The 18,262-nt window shown below is 36.6% G+C and overlaps 1 protein-coding gene across 3 annotated transcripts in view; it reads left to right on the forward strand.

Moving 5' to 3' along the window:
* Positions 1-571: 571 nt before the first annotated feature.
* The window catches only part of TENM1 (teneurin transmembrane protein 1), a 532,730-nt gene continuing 515,039 nt past the window's right edge, over positions 572-18,262 (forward strand). For all 3 annotated transcript variants that reach the window (XM_069463375.1, XM_069463376.1, XM_069463377.1), the window contains exon 1: positions 572-788. In XM_069463375.1, the coding sequence (XP_069319476.1) occupies positions 572-788 (217 nt within the window). The remainder of the gene's footprint in view (positions 789-18,262) is intronic.

An 18,262-nucleotide genomic window follows, 5' to 3' on the forward strand; every position in this document is an offset into this window, starting at 1 on the left:
TCAGAATCCTTCACTTCTTCAGAGCCCCTGTCTTAAATGTAATATTAAACCAGAGGCAAGAATGTGTTCTTTCTGAATGTAGTTCTCTTACCAGTTTTCATTTCAAACGTGGGATGCACTGGGTTAATCTTTGTACTCCTCGCCACTTTCAAATCCAATAATGTTTTTTAATCTAACCGCTGATTTTAACATTAAAAACACACTCACCATAGAACAACATTGTCCTCTATTTGCATCCCAATACAAATATTTTTGAAGGCTATTTCTCTTTTACCTTGAATATTTTCTGATGCTGCAACCTCCAGCTTAATCCTAAATGCTTGACAATGAATGCTTGTAACACAGAGTGTTATTATTGCCTCCGGCTAGCTTCATGTCATCTAGTTTGTCTTTTGCTTCACTCCTTTGATAGTATTATCAGGACCAATTGTGAATCTGCCAGATGCATTTCCTCACAAAAGGACAAATCTAAGAAGGCTTGTGTTTTTCCGTCTCTTTTCCAGGACTGCTTGCTTTAAAGGACTTCCTCATCCTTTTTTTTTTCCATGAAATTGAGCTTGCTTAATCAGAGATGGAACAAACAGACTGCAAACCCTACCAGCCTCTGTCAAAAGTCAAGCATGAAATGGATCTAACTTATACCAGTTCTTCCGATGAGAGTGAAGATGGAAGAAAACCAAGACAGTCATACAACTCCAGGGAAACTCTGCATGAGTATAACCAAGAGCTGAGGATGAATTACAACAGCCAGAGCAGAAAGAGGAAAGAAGTAGAGAAATCTACTCAAGGTATGTTTTTATTGGATTTTTATAACTAATATTATTTCTCATTAGAGAATGCTTGTTGTGCATAAACTTATGTTTCAAAAATAAATTTGCTGATGTTAACTGGTTAATAAATTGCACTGCTTACATATGCTCAGGGATCTGTTTCATATGCCAGCCCAGCTGAAGTTGTAGGTTACATGTGCTTTTTACGGATTATGCATGAATTTGGATGCAACAATCCTCTTATCAGAGCATTCAAAATTTGTCTAATCCTACAAATAGCCATTTACAGACTGAAGGATAAATAATTTAAAGTAAGAAGAAAAGTAAACAGCTAAGTGCTTTTCAAGCCATTGCCTATATGGGACAAAAGTCACAAATAAATATTTGACTGCTGACAAAGCTAGCAGGTTAATGGAGACCACCAAACAAGGGTCCAGAAAGTCTGTCACCAGAATGCAGAAACCTTGTGCAGCACAGTCTGAAGGAAAAGTAAGAATTTTTTGGAACCCTTCCTACCACAGCCATATTTTGGAGCATATTCTCTGAATAGCCTTGGTTTCTCAATTATGGATTGACAAGACAGTTGCTAACACATTAGAAAAAGGTAGATAGAAATATAATTTTCTATTTCTTTTTAACTGATAGATAAGCAATATTAGGCACTATTTTAACTACATAGAAAAAAGATGTTGACATTGGCACGTCATTTTTTATGGCTAAGTCAATACTGAGATAAAAAAAAATAATAGATTTGGTTATCTAGATCAATGATTCTCAAAGTGTGGACCTTGGACCAGCAGCATCAGCATAATCTGGGAACTTCTTAAAAATGCAAATTCTCAAGCCCCAACCTAGACCTACTGAATCAGAAACCCTGAGGGTGGGACTCAGCAATATGTGCTTTATACAAGCCCTCCACGGGATTCTGATTTCTGTTCAGGTTTGAAGATCACTGCTCTGTCCTTCTGAAAGCTCTTTTTCTCAGATGGCTTTAATGATTACATCTATTTGGGTGACTTCCAAATATTTATCTTCAGCTCTAACCTCCTTCCTGAACCCAAGTCCTAAATTTTCAGTTACCTGCTGGACATTTCCAAATGAATAACACACTGGCAACTCTAAACCAGTCTATCTAAAATGCAAACAATCATTTTACCCACCCCATCCCATTTCTCTTCCTTGTATCACTGACATCTGTTAGTAATGTCTCCATTCTACTAGTCAACCACATGTACTCTCTGTGTCTAATCAGTTGCCTCATCCAGTAGAGTTGATTTATATATCCCTCAAATCCATCTTCCCCTCTCCATTTTCATTCTCATTACTCTCATTATATCTCACCTAGACTGTTTTTTGTTTCCTAATGTGTTTCCCTGGATCTCACCTGATCTGCCTTCAATCCCTTTGCTGTATTGTTACCTCTTTCTTGGAATATCCTTCCCTGCCATTTCCTTTTACCTACCCAACCATTTTTCAAGGCCTAGCTTACAAGCATCCTTTGCCACTCAACCCTTGCTGCATTCTCACCCCCAACACCATTACTACCCCATTGTGTTTGTAATCTCTTCCTCCATGAAGTCAAGGATACTTTATTTGGGCCGGGTGCAGTGGCTCACGCCTGTAATCCTAACATTCTGGGAGGCCAAGGCGGGTGGATCGCTCAAGGTCAGGAGTTCGAGACCAGCCTGAGCAAGAGCGAGACCCTGTCTCTACTAAAAATAGAAAGAAATTATTTGGCCAACTAAAATATATATAGAAAAAATTAGCGGGGCATGGTGGCGCATGCCTGTAGTCCCAGCTACCCGGGAGGCTGAGGCAGGAGGATCGCTTAAGCCCAGGAGTTTGAGGTTGCTGTGAGCTAGACTGATGCCATGGCACTCATTCTAGCCCAGGCAACAAAAGGAGACTCTGTCTCAAAAAAAAAAAAAAAAAAAAAGGATACTTTATTTGAACCCACTTCTACCTCCTATTACGGTTGTGTATATCCTCCTAGATTATGCTCTCAATGAAGATGGGCATCATGATTTCTTTATTGATCTCTATTTTTCTATAAAACTTTGCATATAATATTGCTTTATAGGTTTTTATTTAAGGATTAGTTGCTATCACCTGAAATGCAAGTGCTTACTATGCATTGAAAACTACTTTTTAAATATTACCACATCAAATGCAGTTATCATAAGTGAAAACTGTATTCTAATTAGTACTGTAATATTACACTTAAAAAATGTTAAATTGAACCAAAGATTTAAGATATTTATACTAACATTTAAATATACATTAAATGTTTGTGATGTTAACTATATTACTAATTTTTATCTCAACATAATTTTTAAAAATCTTGTATATCTTTTCAAATAATTCATTTTAATCTTCCATATTTTTTAGTTAAGATCATATAAATTTGCTCTAAAATAATTTTCTTCTTCTGTTTGACAATTGGGAAATGTTTTCCTCTGGGGATTTTTTTGGCTTTAAAAAAGTGTGGTTCCCATTAAAATATTTATCTGTAAGTTTGTGCTTACAGAAGATGAATTTACAATTACGATTTGTGGGTTGTGGGATTAGGGTATAGAGTGGTTGACCTAGTATGTTGTAAGTTCAAATAAGAATGCAGTCTGGTGATAGTTCTAAAAGTATAAGCAATTTTATTCTGAGTCAATATAAAAAGCCTCCCAGCCTTAGATTTTTGTCTCTGTGCAAGTGATCAAAATGAATTTGGGGTACAAACTCCTGGGCTCAAGCAATCCTTCTGCCTCAGACTCCTGAGTAGTTGGAACTACAGGCTCATGCCACCATGCCCAGCTAATTTTTTCTATTTTTGGTAGAGACGGGGTCTCACTCTCACTGAGGCTGGCCTCAAACACCTGAGCTCAAGCAATCCTCCTGCCTCGGCCTCCCAGAGTGCTAAGAGATTACAGGCATGAGCCTGCCCAGCCCCTAACTTCCTCTCAATAAACTATTTTTACTCAGTAACCTTTTATTTAGCATTTAATATGTGTCAGACTTTGAGGCCAATGAGGGGGAGGGAAATGAATGCTTGTAAGAAACTCGTAACACGGTGTAGTCAAAACTTGTTACTGTAATTAAATGTATTAAGCGCTTTTACTGGTAAATAAAGTACTGTGGAAGTACACCAGGTGATACAACTAACTTCTTCAGGGGAATCACGATCCATGTGAATAAGGATTTAACAGGCGGACATTCCAAGAGACTAGATTTGCAGGTGGAAAGTTCAGAGCTGTGAAAGAGGCCTGGAACAGTGAAACATTCAATATGATTGGAACAAAATATGTTGGAGCCAGATTATGAAATTTTGCATGCCCTATTTAGGTGTTTTTCCCCCCTTTAAAGAAAAAAAAACTTTCAATTGCTGGAGAATTTCACGATGAATTATAATTTGTAGGATGAGAAATATGCAAGTGAATTGTAGAAGTATAGGTGTCAGTGTAGAAGACTGATTGCAATTGGTAATAACTGGTTGCAGGGAGAAAATCTGTGAGGGCACTGAATTCGGCCAAAGCTGAGAATTACAATGGAGGCTAAACAATGGCTATGGAGGTGAAGAGACACATTCAAGAGATACATGTGTGGTTGAAGTGACAATACTTGATAATTCATGGCCAGTCAAGATTGAAAAAAATAACAGAATCAAGGATGACTTAAAGTTTTAAGTTTGGGAAACTGAGAGGATGGTGATTCATTTACCAAAAGAAAGAACACAGTAGGAGGAGCAAGTTTGAAAGGGAAGAAGATGAGTTTCTTTTTGGACATGTTAAGTTTAAGATGCTATGTGACATCAGGCAGTTGAAAATGTGTGTCTAGGATTCAGGACAGATCTGGGCTGTCGATATAAGTAGATTTGAGCTCATCAGTGTCTTGGAGTAGAAGATGCCCGGGGATGGATGAGATTATCCAAAGACAGTGCATAGGGTTGAGACTAGAACAAGGCCAAGGACAAAAACCTAAATCTATCATCCATGAACTGACATAAACACGTTTTGAACATATTTATATTTTTAGCTGGCACCATCCTTCAGTGCACTGACTTATGTAAACTAAAGTATTAATATAAAGGTCCAGGAGATAAAAGTCTGGAAATGGGATCTCGTCTGCCACTGACTCGCTGATCTGTAGAGACACCTAGGAGGGAAAATATGTACCCTTTTGGAGGATAAATGAATTGTCCTATGTTAGGCAAAACGGTGGGCCCAATTATCATCTTCTTTGTGAGTCTGGAATCCTCTGTTGTTGTATTCCATGTATTACTACCTGTGAGTCAGAGAAAACATTTTTAATTTTCACAAATATATGTCAGTGGTTGCATCTTGCATCAACATAGCTAAAATTGACCCTAACTCATTATTTTCAAGGAATAAAAGTCTCAGAAAATCATTAAGTTTTAGGTCAGGAAGGAAGAAAGCAAACAAAATGTGGATTTGGGCAACTGCTATAGTGCCTGCCACTGTGCTTAGATGCCTTTCAAGTTTACTAGCTGTGCAACCTTAAGCAAGATACTTCAGCTCTGAGCCTGTTTTCTCATCTGCAAAATTGACTTCATCATCATCATCATTACCATCATCACAATAACAATAATACTAAATATTGAATTGTACCTACTCCATTCTAGGACTCTGCTAGATGCTTTACATTTGCTCCTCATAAACACCTTATGTGGCAAGAGATATTCTCCCTAGTTTACAGATGACATAACTGAGGCTGAGCGAGGAATAACTTGCCAGAGGTTTCACAGCTAAGAAATGATGACAGTTGGGATTAGAAATCACGTCTATAGGTTGAAAGCTCCATTCTTCACTATACTATGCTGCCGCCCATACCCATATAAGGAGGTTGTGATAAGGATTGATTGCCATCAAGAGTGTGAAAATGTTTAGGAATTAAAAAGATGTTAGCTTCCCTTCATTTCCTTTCTCAGCAACCTTGCCAGCCTCTTTATGTTCCAGTTACCAAAGGTTTACAAGGAGGTTAAATGCTTTTCCATTTTGATTATCATTAGAAAAAGGCAGATGATGTGCTATATAATTTATCATGAAATATTCCTGTGTCTGTTTTTTTTTTTTCCCCTACTTTTTAGCGAAGTTAATGTTTTATCCAATTCAGGGCTAGTTTGGGAGAAATAATAATGAGAGGAAGTACTCTATCCCATCTGAAAAGTATATTCATATTATTATATTTATTTGCCGAGAAAGCAGCACCCCCCCCCACACACACACACACGTACATGGAGTGTTGGGTTCTAAAACTGAGTTTCTTATTTTCCAAAACCGTTTGAATTAAGGGATGAACACTAATCTAATATTATTCACAATTCTTTGCTAACAGGATGAATGAACCCTAGGCAGGCTTATTTTATTTGATTTTTGGCAGGTTGAATAGCAGGGGTAGATTTCCTGGAGGCACACAGGCTAGCAGTTGTTCCCAAGCAGCCTCACTTCCAAGGGAGGCATCAATTAACTGAGAAATTAGTATAAAACAAATGAAAGTATAAATTCATGGATATATAAACGAAGGGTAGTAATTTTAGTTATGAAAATTGCCTTATAATTTTTGTATAGATAAGATTAGTTTTGAATGTAGCCATTTCACTGCAAAGTAATTATGAATGAAAAGTTACCCATGAATAAAAAGGAGGACCTGTTACAAATCCCAGAAGATCATAGACTTCTAAGATACTACAGCTGACACAAACATTTCATTTCTCTCATTTTAACCTGCTCTTTTGAGGCTTCTTTTCCTCCTATAGTATGGTTTTTGTTTGGTTGGCAAGTTGTTTCCCTTTAAAGGATTAACCTATATCTCACATTATCGCCATCTGGTGGAAAAAATTTAAAACTGCCAATTTGTATTTGCCAAGATAACATGGAAGAAGCAAAGCTTATCTGTCATCCATCCATCCCTCCATCCATCCATTTGTTCATTTATTCTTTTATGCATCAGCATTCATTTAATGTCAGCTATGTTCCAGGTGCTGTGCTAGTTGAATGAAGTTTATCATGAAATAAGTGGATACGCTAGTGACTATTATTTCTCACTTTTTGCCCCAGGTTGATAACCAGTTCATCCCACAGCAGAAGCTGCTTAAGCAGTACTGCCACCTGTGGGTTCAAGGAGTAGACAGATGCCCAAATTTGAAAAGCACATTTCTCTATTCTTATTTCAAGGACTTAGCAGTTGTTTAAACTATTGCTTGCTTATATCTAGACAATTTGGATAACAGTTCCTACAAAAATCTTAAAAGAACTCTTAATCTCAGGATCTGTACTTACGTGGTAAAGATCACAGATGGTAGGTGTAACATTAATGTAGCAAGACCTATAAAACAAAATTTTCAGCAGCATCTGATCACATGTAATGAATTTTCTGCTGTGAGCACGTTAAGCTTCTAGTTATCCCAAATTTCTAGCATAAAAATCTAGAATGACTGTTCGGAAAGAACTTAGATTCTAAGAGAAAATTAACCAAGTTATTTAGAAACAACTCCAATTGGCTCATGTCTTTCAGTTAGTAACATTTGTTCATGAAAATTTATTCTATAAACATTTACTTACACAGCATCTAAAACTAGAATGGAATGTCCATGACACTTGTACCACTGCTCCCTCTAACTTTCCCAGGGCAGACATCCCTAATTAATCATAATGCTCTTTCCTGTTGAGCCCAACTGCAGCCTCACGTCCTTTTCTACACAGCATTCCATGCAAGCATTGTCAATCAATTAGAGTTGGCAAAAGATGTAGCCTGTTTCCAATGTGGTCTGCTTATCTGTGCCAAGTTCTATATAAAAGTCTGAAGATATATAGGTGAATAAGCAGCAGTCTTTGCCCTCAAGGAATTCAGAGTACAGTTGGGAACATAGATATAAATCAGCAATAGTGATGCAATATGATTGGTGTTATAATAGTGGTATATATAAAGTACTTTGGGGGTTTAGAAGCTAGAACCATGTACTCTACTTGGGGAATGATGAAAATAATTATGAGAGGAATATATGACATTTATTAAGCACCATTTATTAGATAGATTATGTTATTTGGTCTTCCCAATAATGCTATGAAGTTAGGATCAATATTATACCCATTTTACAGTGAATAAAGTAAAGTACAGAGATGCTAAATAAATTGCCCGATATTACAGAAGTGGTAAATGATAGAACTGGGATTGGAACCCAGCCAGTCTGACATAGCGTGATGCCATAACTACTGTGGATAGACAGCTCTAAATTCAGATCTCAAGTTTCAAGAAGTGTGTGTGTGTGTGTGTGTGTGTGTGTCTGTGTCCGTGTGTGTCTATGTGTGTGTCTGTGTGTATCTGTATGTCTGTGTCTATGTTTATGTGTGTCTTTGGAGTCATTTAATATTATTAAAATGTCCATATTACCCAAAGTGGTCTATAGATTCAGGGCAATCCCTATTACGATTCCAATGTCAGAAATGAAAATAAGTGGTTCTTGAAACTATGAGAGTAGAAGAGATCATCCAGTGAGAATATGTACAGTCAGAAATAAAGAGAGTCAAGCATGATACCTTGAGAAGCAGTGGATTTAAAATAGTGGGCAGAAGAAAAGAAGCGTTCTTGAGATGTCAGAGAAGAACCAAAGGGAACGGTTATCACATAAGCCACGGGAGAAGACTTTCCAGCAGAAAGATGTGACTAATATTATCAAATACTTCAGAATTAACAAGTAGAATAGAAATTGACAAAAGGCAGTTAAACAGGCAGTTTAGAAGGTCCTTGCTGATATTAGACCAGAGATTGTCTGTCTTGATGGGACATTAAAATAATCGAAGGAGTTTTACAAATCCCAGTGCCAAGACTGCTCCCAAGACCAATTAAATTAGAATTTCCAGGGGTGGGACCAAGGCATTTGAAAAATCTTTTCAGGGATTCAAATGGGCATCCAAGATTGGGTTCCATTGCCTTAGAGAAAACAATTTCAGTAATATTAGAGAAAGACACCAAATCACAAGGATTTGAAGAGCGAATGCAAGTGAATGTAATTATTGATATAAGACTCTGTTGGATAATGTTTCTGGATCTCAGTTGGAAAGAAAGACTTTGAAAGGGAAATGTTCACTGCATCCTCTAAGGCAGGAAATAAGTTGTGAAATGAAGTGGCAAGAAGTTAAAGTAGTTCATGTCTTGATGGTCTAAATTTTCTTGGATAAAGAAGAGACAAGATTATCTGCTGGAAGTGTGGATCAAATCAAAGGCTGCAGATGTGTAGTGAGAGAGGTTTTTGACTAGGCCACAAGAGAGTTGTACATATATATCTGGAGCTCAGAGGAGGTGGGACTTAAGATGGAAATGCGGGAACATTAATGACAATAAATATTGTTGACCACTGTGTCAGATACTCTGCTAAGTGGGTTTGCATATATTTTTTATTTAGTCCTTATTACAACTCTATGATAGAGATAATCATCATGACCTCTAATTGTATAGAGTCACACAGTTTGAGTAAGTAGCAGAGCTGAGATATAAATCCATGGCTGTCTAAAGCCTATGTTCTTCCCACTACACTATTAGGAGCATCTCTAGTAGATGATGTCCACACTGTGCTATGACCTTTAAATATTCATTCTCATTTGGAAATATTGTTTTCCAAACAGTATTGAGTGCCAAACTAAACTTGGAAAGCCTGTATTTTGGGGAAGTCACTCAATATAATAGATTTAAGGAAGATAGAACATATACTTTATGTGTTAAAATTTCTTCTTCTAATGAAAGGGGAACTCTAGACTCTCCTCCATATTGTTACCAGTGATATTTGTAAAACACAAATCATATTATACTATTCTTATGGAAATCATTCTATGTCACCCAATGCCTAGAGTATTAATTCTTCACAACAGGGAGGACTCTTTTTCAAGAAAAAAAAATGCACATATCACAATATTTGTGATAAATGTTATGGGGTTCAGAAAGGCCTTGAAGACTTTCTGCATCCATGGGCCATGGGTTAAGATTCTCTGCTAGGGGAATTTCACTCCCCTTAGTTAATGCAACATAGATCCTCTCCAAGATTTATCAGTAAAAGGGAAGCTTCAGGGGTGTGGAGGTGGGAGTAAACTCTGTCCCTAAATTTCACCTTCTCTTGGCTTTATGTCACTTTGATTTACTATTATCATCATCAACTAGGAAGTTTTCCATGTAGTGCCAAATCCACAGACAGTCTGGGTTTTGTTTCTAGCAAAGGATGTAATATTTCCTTATATAAACATGTATACAATACACCCCTCTATACAAATTATATTTTCAAGTTCTGCTGATGGATGCAAATATATATATTGTACAGATAAGTTTGGAACCCAGTATTGGAGAAGGAGAAACAGCTGGAGAAGGAAAAGAAGCCAGATTAGTGGAGAAATGGAAGAGAGATATTTATAGTGATGCAATGTAGAAGTTGTACCTTCAAGCATCATTTTGAAGGTCATCATTTCTGTAAAATTCCCCCTTTCCTCTTTATCAGTTAGCTATGAGTATAGATAACCCCAGCCAGCAACAATCCATCACTTCCTAAGTACCAATTTATTACCAAATGGTAGGAGTCACCTAGTAGGGCTAAATCTGATTGAAATAATTCTCTATATAGATTCTTAAATCTATGAAACAATATGCAATTACATACATATGACACAAATGTGATTTTACCTTTGACCATCAAGTCTATTGGTGGACATTCTTTATCTAGGAATAGCTGGGTCAGTTTCTCAATTCTTTTGACTTGCTGCTTCTGAGGCTTACATTGCTTTTTGTTCTTAGTCTGAAAATAACTCCTGCCTCTACACACTTATTCCATTTCTGCTCTCTATCCCTGAGACCGCTTTGTTTAATGCTGTGTTTGACCCTTTAATGCTTCTTCCTAAATCTAGATTAAAAACTACACCATAGTATGGGGGATGATTCTGCTGTTCTCTTAAATAACTCTTTACTTAGCGGAACTGTGTATTTCCTTTCAGTATCTACATAATTTCAGAAAGAAAAGACTGGTTCCCTAAGCGTCACATAGATGACTATCCCCTGGGAAACAAAGCGACTATCCTTTTATGGGTATATAATTTTGTTCTTCCTTTTGAATTGCTTCAGCTGCCACAGAGAATCAAAGGGAAGACATATTCCTGGGATTGTGAAGACTGGGGGAAAAAGCTTTGTTTTTTCCTTTCTAACATTCTAGGGCTTGTTTACTACATGGTTAACACAAAGGCACAGAGACAGGGATAAGTCACATAATTTGAATGGCAAACACAATAGATAACATGGCTGAAGTAGAGAGACTATTGAAGAATGATGAAAAAGGCAGGTTGGTGAAATATAGAAGGAACAGCTGCTAAACCTAAAGAGTGAAGTGAAAAGGCATAACTTTGATTCAGTAGATAACAGGGAACCTCTGCAGCATCTTGAAGGATTTTAGTTCATAAGGTCGATTGAGACTACATCCGAATTACATGCTGCTTCTCTTTTATTACAGAGGTTTGAGGAAGATGCAGAATTGGTATTTTGAAATGTAGCTTTATATTCATGTGAACAGTCAAAAGCAGTTTTAAATATCTGCAAAGGCATAACTATGAGGTATGCCAATGTGTCCTGTCAGGAAATCCTCCTGTCAGAAAACTGTTATTTTGCTTTTTTGGTCATCTGTGATGCAGAACTGGCTCCATATACAAATAAGTTCTATTTATTTTCAGCACTTTTCTATCTCATTATAATTCTGAAAGGGTCTAGAGGTGACAGAAGATAAATCTTGAATCCTCTGAAACCTTGGAAATATTCTCATTTGAAGCCTTTATACTAAGAGCTGAGGATTCTGCCATCCCGTCAGTATAAACTGAACCATATGCAGTGCTATTTTGGTGCCAGTCATTCCTGTAACACATGAAGTATTTAATTGTATTACTCTTGAGTCTGTTTGAGCGAATGACCCTTTCTGTCTTTTATGTCATGAAAGAAAGCAGTTAGAAATGAGCTCAAAGGCAAAAAAAAAAAAAAAATTAATAAGGACACGCCCAAACCTTTCATAGAATTTAAAGGTTTGAGTTAAGATTCATTTTTCAAGTTTCAACTGAGACATTTATAAGACTTCACTACTGAAGTCCAATTATGTCTTCTCATTAATGGTTCAAGTCCAGAGTTTCAAGAACACTTAAAAAATTATCACATTGGCATATAACTAGGCTGAATGCTAATGTGTCTCAAATTAATCAATAAATACAGTCCAAAATAACCTTCACTAATAGGAAAAAAATAATCTGTGGTTTTGGTAAATGGGATGGTCACAAGAAATACAGAATTTTTTGTATGTTTTTATATATGTGTATACATATTTATGTTATATATTTAGTAATCAGATACACACATACACACACACACATGGAAGAATGAGATGGATCAATTTGTAATGAGATTGCTCTCTAATTTTTTTCTATTGATTGCATTTTCCTAAGCAAGACATACTCGTCTATAATAACGGAGAGGCAAAACAAAAGAGAAGCAATATGGAGCAGCATCTAAAGTTCATACATGGATACTTAGGCTCCTATTTCTCCTGTAGCTTCCCATCCCAAATACTCTAAGTCCCTGGTATGCTTGGCAAGTGTTAGTGGTTGGCAAGCTATGTGTTTCTCAATGGTTTCACTCAGATTACCTCTTGGATAGATGGCAATAAAGCTGATTTCTGAAGCATCCTAACTGTAACACACAGCCAAGATGATCAGTCAGTGTGTTCTTTCTAATCTGAATTGTGATTGGCAGGACCAATGCATGTGGCCAGTGGACCATGGAACATATCTGATCAATTTGATTTAAAAATACTAGTGGGCTGGCTGTGCTATCTTTTTGCCACCACACTTCTGGAATTTATTTTAGAACTTAGAACAGTATTTGGCACATAATAGATGTTCAAGGAATATTTACTGAACAGATGACTTTATTAAATACATAGCACTTAGCACTGTCTTTTAGTAAATTAGGTTGCAAAGAGGCCCAAATTTTAATATGGGCTACCTTGATTGTTATATATCTTTTTTTACTTTTCATAAAAATATGTGGTAGTTTTAGTAAATGATGCTTTATCATACCATAAAAATCAAGTTTAGAGAAAATAATCACACAGCTGAAGTTTAAGTTCATAACCTTCTGTTTTTAACAAGAGTGAGCCTAAAATTTATTGTTGAGAGGCTTTCTAAAATGCATGTCTGTTTTTTTCCATGCCTTAGTTTTATAGAATTGGATTTGGGTGTGGAATTGGTTTAGAACTCTGTGTTATGCAGAAGGATGTTATTCTGGTCAGTTACTTCCAGTTTTATTACACTAAACATAGACACCACTGAAAAATGGCCTCAATGTAGAAATGAAGAGAACCTAAAAGCCTGGAAATGGCTCTGTATTCTTGATATTTGTCTCAGTCTCATCAATGCTAACTGTCAGGGGTAAATGGAAAGGGAGATATCTCAATTAAATGAGCTTCTTTATTATTTGGTTTTTTGTTAATTATGGTTGTACTATACTAATAAGATGATCTAAAACATATTTGCAACTTCTGTTGCATGCATTTATATATTTTGGGATCGAAATTTATATTTTAATATAAAGTTTGGAGCCTGTGTGGTTAGAATCGTGCCTCTCAAGAACATTGTGAAGGCTGTCACAGTGTAATTTGTTATTTTTTTAACACTATTTTCCCTATTTTATTTTATTTTTTATTTTTGTAATTTGTAATCTTACATGACATCCAGATTCAACAAGAGTACCTTCAGAAAGCTGCCTTTTCAGCAAACTAAACAGACTTTTGGTAAAACACTTGCACCTTTGCTTAAATAAAGCTTTAAAAATGGAAGCTATAAAAGGTACACAATTAAGCGGTTTTTATTACTCAGGTTCGGAACCAAAGTTCAAAGCACTTAAAATTGAATCACAAGGCTGCCAAAGACCTTCAGAGAACATGCCTTTCAGGCAGGACCACACTAAACTTAATCCCCTAAAAATTACATAAAATTTGATTCTATTTCATTCCTATCACCAAGCTTTCATGATAGTGTGGTGTGTTGATTCTTCCCTCCCTTTATTATCACAACAATTCTAATTATTTATTCTACATACCCTTAAATTTCACAAGAGTTCAGCTCAGCAATTAATATTTTCCAAAAGAAGTGTTGAGTAAGTATTTGTTGATCACTGATTTTGAAAGCATCAAGAAATTTCTACCATTTTTTAGTTTGACAGTGTTTATCGCCAAGCATATTTTACGAAAATTCCACAGGTAGCACTTCAAGCCCTTTTCCCCTTGTCCTGTCCTTTGAGAGCACAGAATATAACCAGCAGCTAGTAGCCAGTAACTGGACACTTTGATGTAGTGCAGTATGTTGCACATAGTAGGTGAGGCATTTAATAAATACTTAGTAAATTGAATTTAAAAGTTGAATATCTTTGTTTTGATGTATTTGATGCTGAATTATTCAGGGTGGTGTGATAGAAAGAACACTGAATTAATAGTAATTTGGGTTGAAATTGTTCTTTACTTAATAGACTAGCAGTGTCATCACAGAATATATCACGGAAGTTCTTAGCAAATATTTCCTGAATTAATGAGTGAATTGGATTGAATGAATAAAGCCATGAGCACCCCTTCCCCTGCAACCCTCTCAGATGGTTCTTCTCACCTTTCAAGTTGCTGCAAAGCATGGCTTTCTTCTCAGGCCACTGTTTCTCTATCATTGGTGCCTTTGGAGCCTGCTCTTTATTACCCTACATGCCACAAACCTAAATGTCCACTAAAACTCTTCCACCTCTGTGTTAAAAACCAACAGACTTCAATAAAATAATAAACTTACTTCTTCATGGTGCGTGCCATCCAGCTATACCACTACCAACGTTAAAGGCATGGTCCCCCATTTCTTTAGTGTTTCTGGACCTGGTATAATTCTTCCTGTTGATTCCAGATTTGACTGTAATCCTGGGTATATCTCTGCTGAAGTGCTGTTTGAAACCAATTCTTCCCCTCTCTTCACCTGGCTAGGTCCTTCTTAGCCTTCGAGTTTCCACCTGGAGTCTCCACCTAGACATTGCCTTCTCTGGAAAGCCTTCCATGGTCCTGTGTGTTCTTGAGTGGATGTCCTTCCTATGTGCTCTTACGTAACTCTGTACTTATGACAACCATAGCACCAATCACCCTGAATTGTAGTTGACTATTAACTTGCTTGTTTCTCCAACTAGTCTGTGAAGTTACTGTGGGCAGAGACTGTGTTTTATTTACTTTTATAAACCCTGCTATATAGTAAGTACTCAACATTTTTTTTCTTTTAATGAGATAACTTTTATAAGGTTTTGTTTCCACTTATGTAAAGTGAGGATAATATTTCCTTAATGTGGTGCAGAGGATGAACTGAGATTGTATACATAAATCATTCTGAAAACCACCAGGACTCAAATATTATCCCTGATTCTCATATCCTTTCACAGGTGCCTCAACTCACAGATTGCCAGTTTTAGGCATTTTCAGAGAGTGATTTCCTCCCCATTCTTAGTATCTAGTAACTTATGTCACTGGAAATAATAGAAGGAATTGGAACTTTATACATGGGAATAAGGGAGCCTCCTATCTATCTCCACACCAGCCAATCTGACTTCATTGAGGATTGTAGGTTCCCATGCCCTTGCTCTATGGCTTAATGGCACGGATGAGCAAAATAGTGGGAACAGATTTAACAAAATATTTAGCCCTGTCATGGTAGCTATAGTTGTAACACCTTTATTTAAACTTCTGTGAAACACCAGAGAACGGGTTTCAGTTCAAATCTTCTTGAGGACATTAAAATTTTTAAATCCTGAAAGAATATTGATGCAAATCACATTCCTAACATTCATCTTTTTCAGTACTGTAGTCATACACATTAACCAATTGAATTTGAAAAGTCTTACTTGGCTACAACTTGCCAAAAGCATCATGGCTTTTGTATACTGTAGGTTCTGTAAACTCTATGCAAGGTAGTTCAGCAGTAAAGCTTGTGCTCCCTCTAATACTTGCTGATGGCATTGTTCCCAAGAATGGAGTTTTAGTGACCCTTCAATAGCAGATGAATCTTTCTCAGTGGAGTTCTTCATCACTTTCTATTGCCTTCATGCCACAAACCCATTTGAATCGTTCTATGTTCTAATCTTACTTCAGCTGCTATCATTACACACCAGTATTTATTAAAAATTCTGTACATACTAATGGATCAGTTATATTGGGAAGGCTCAGGAACTGTTGAAAACTTGAACAAATCAGTCTGAATAGTTTCCTTCATTGGTAGACTATAAGAGGCACATTCAATTGATGTTGTAGTTTGAATAAATGGAATATTGCTCTTTATGATACTGATGGCCTTACTAACTAAGCATCCACTGGATTATTTTATAATTAAGTCTACTCAGAGTGAGAATGGAAGTTTCTAATCTTCTAAGGGATTTTTTTTCCTCCTTGAAAGGTTAAGATAACTAAAATAGGTAGCTCATAAAAAGCCCAAATCAATATTGCCATTGACTTAATCCACATAAGAGGCTTAACTTCATAGGTGACTTCTGAACAGCTGAAACAAAACAAAAATCAGTCTCTGGTGAGTTCCCATGTTTAAAATAAAGTTGAAAGCTGTTGCAGAAAAAAATGCTTCTAGACTAACAAAGACAGCGGGGTGGGACTTTGTAAACCGTTATACTTCAAATAAAATCCTCATGCTTACCCATTTTCAAGAATAACAATAGCCAATATTTATTATGTGTCAGACATTATACTAAGCATGATCTCATTTAACCCTTAAAACAACCCTATGATATTTAGGCACACTTCCAATCCCCGTTTTACAGGTTATAAAATGGATGCTTAGAGAAGTTTCACTTTCCCAAGATGACACATCTAGTAATTGGCCCTGATGGGACTTGAACATATGTCTGCTGGACACTAAAGGTCATGCTCTTAATCAATATACTATACTGTATATGCAAAAAGATATTCATAAGATATAGTATTTGATGTTCAAATGGGTCTATAATAGAAGCTAATGCTCCTTACATATAATTAGAAATATCTGTATGCTTTTCCTAGTTAATAGAGATTGGTATACTCTGAGCCTCCTGCACTTTAATGTCAGGAATTCACTGTGATTAGGATTAGGCTAATATAATTTGCAAGATGGCTGTGCAAGACTAAAGTGTATAACATAGCCAAGGGATGGTGTTTTTTTTTTTTTTTTCCTTCCACAAAATAGCTATCTAGGGTGAAGATCAAATTCTTGACCTCTCCTAACATTACGAACTAACTACCCGAATTAACTGAGCCGGAGGTAATTTACTCAATGATAACCAATTTATTCTAAGGTCTTCAGTTTAACAACTTCACTTCTTTTAAAGTTCATACCGTCCGATTTTTGTTTTCTCTTTCTTTCTACCTCATTAAAATGGTCAGTCAATCTTCAGACTGACAGGCGTTTTTCAGTGTTTGATTGTTGCGTCATGGTCTTTCTCATTTCATTCCCTACTACAATCTGCCGGAAATCCAACATTTAAGTTAACGATTTTTCTAATATATAAGCCTTAGAGTTTCTTGACATTCTTAGTAAATGCTCTTTTCGAGATCACCAGAGCCTCCATGTTGTTAAATTCAATGGTCAATTGTTAGTTTTCATCTTGACCTTTCAGCAGCATTTGATACAATTGATCACTGTTGCTTCTTCATTTGGTTTTCAGGATATCATACTCTTCTGAGTCTCCTCCTATCCCATTGACCATCCTTCTTACTCTCCTTTAGTGGATCCTTCTCATCTTACCACCTATTAAATATCAGAAGGCCCACGGACCCAGCCTTCAGACCTCTTCCCTGACCCTTTCTGTACTTATTCCCTCTGTCAGATCATCCTGTTTCATGATGTTAATACCATTTATATGCTGAAAAAATTTACATCTCCAGATTTGGCCTCTCCCCTCAAATTCAGATTTATATATCCAGCTGGCTATTTTTCATCTCCACTTGGATGTCTGATGAGTATCTCAGAATTAACAAATATGTATCAGACACCTCTTGTTCTCCACCTCACATTCTTTCATCTCACCATTTTATTCCAGCTGTCACTGCATACCAGCTGCATGCAGACATACACTAACAAAACCTGTTCTCAGCTGCACCAGATAGCTCTCATTTCCTGCCTTTTCTGCTACCTGCATATAGAATGACTGTAACAACCCACTCAGCCATTCTGAGGCATGTGCAAACCTAGGAGTGTCAGAGAGTTAACACATCGTGGGACAAACCTTGACTAATAAGAAAAAGAGAGCCATTCATGACTACCTTCCTCTTCTGTTCAGGCTGTTCAGAGAGTCCCCAATAAGATCAAGCTTCAGTTGTTCATAGCTGTGACCAGCTCAAAAACTCGCCCTTGGATTCACTTTCCTTACTTCTCTATTTCACTTTCACTGGTCTTCCATTCCTGTTTTGGGGATCATTT

Source organism: Eulemur rufifrons, chromosome 30 (assembly GCF_041146395.1).
Source record: "Eulemur rufifrons isolate Redbay chromosome 30, OSU_ERuf_1, whole genome shotgun sequence".
NCBI lineage: Eukaryota > Metazoa > Chordata > Mammalia > Primates > Lemuridae > Eulemur > Eulemur rufifrons.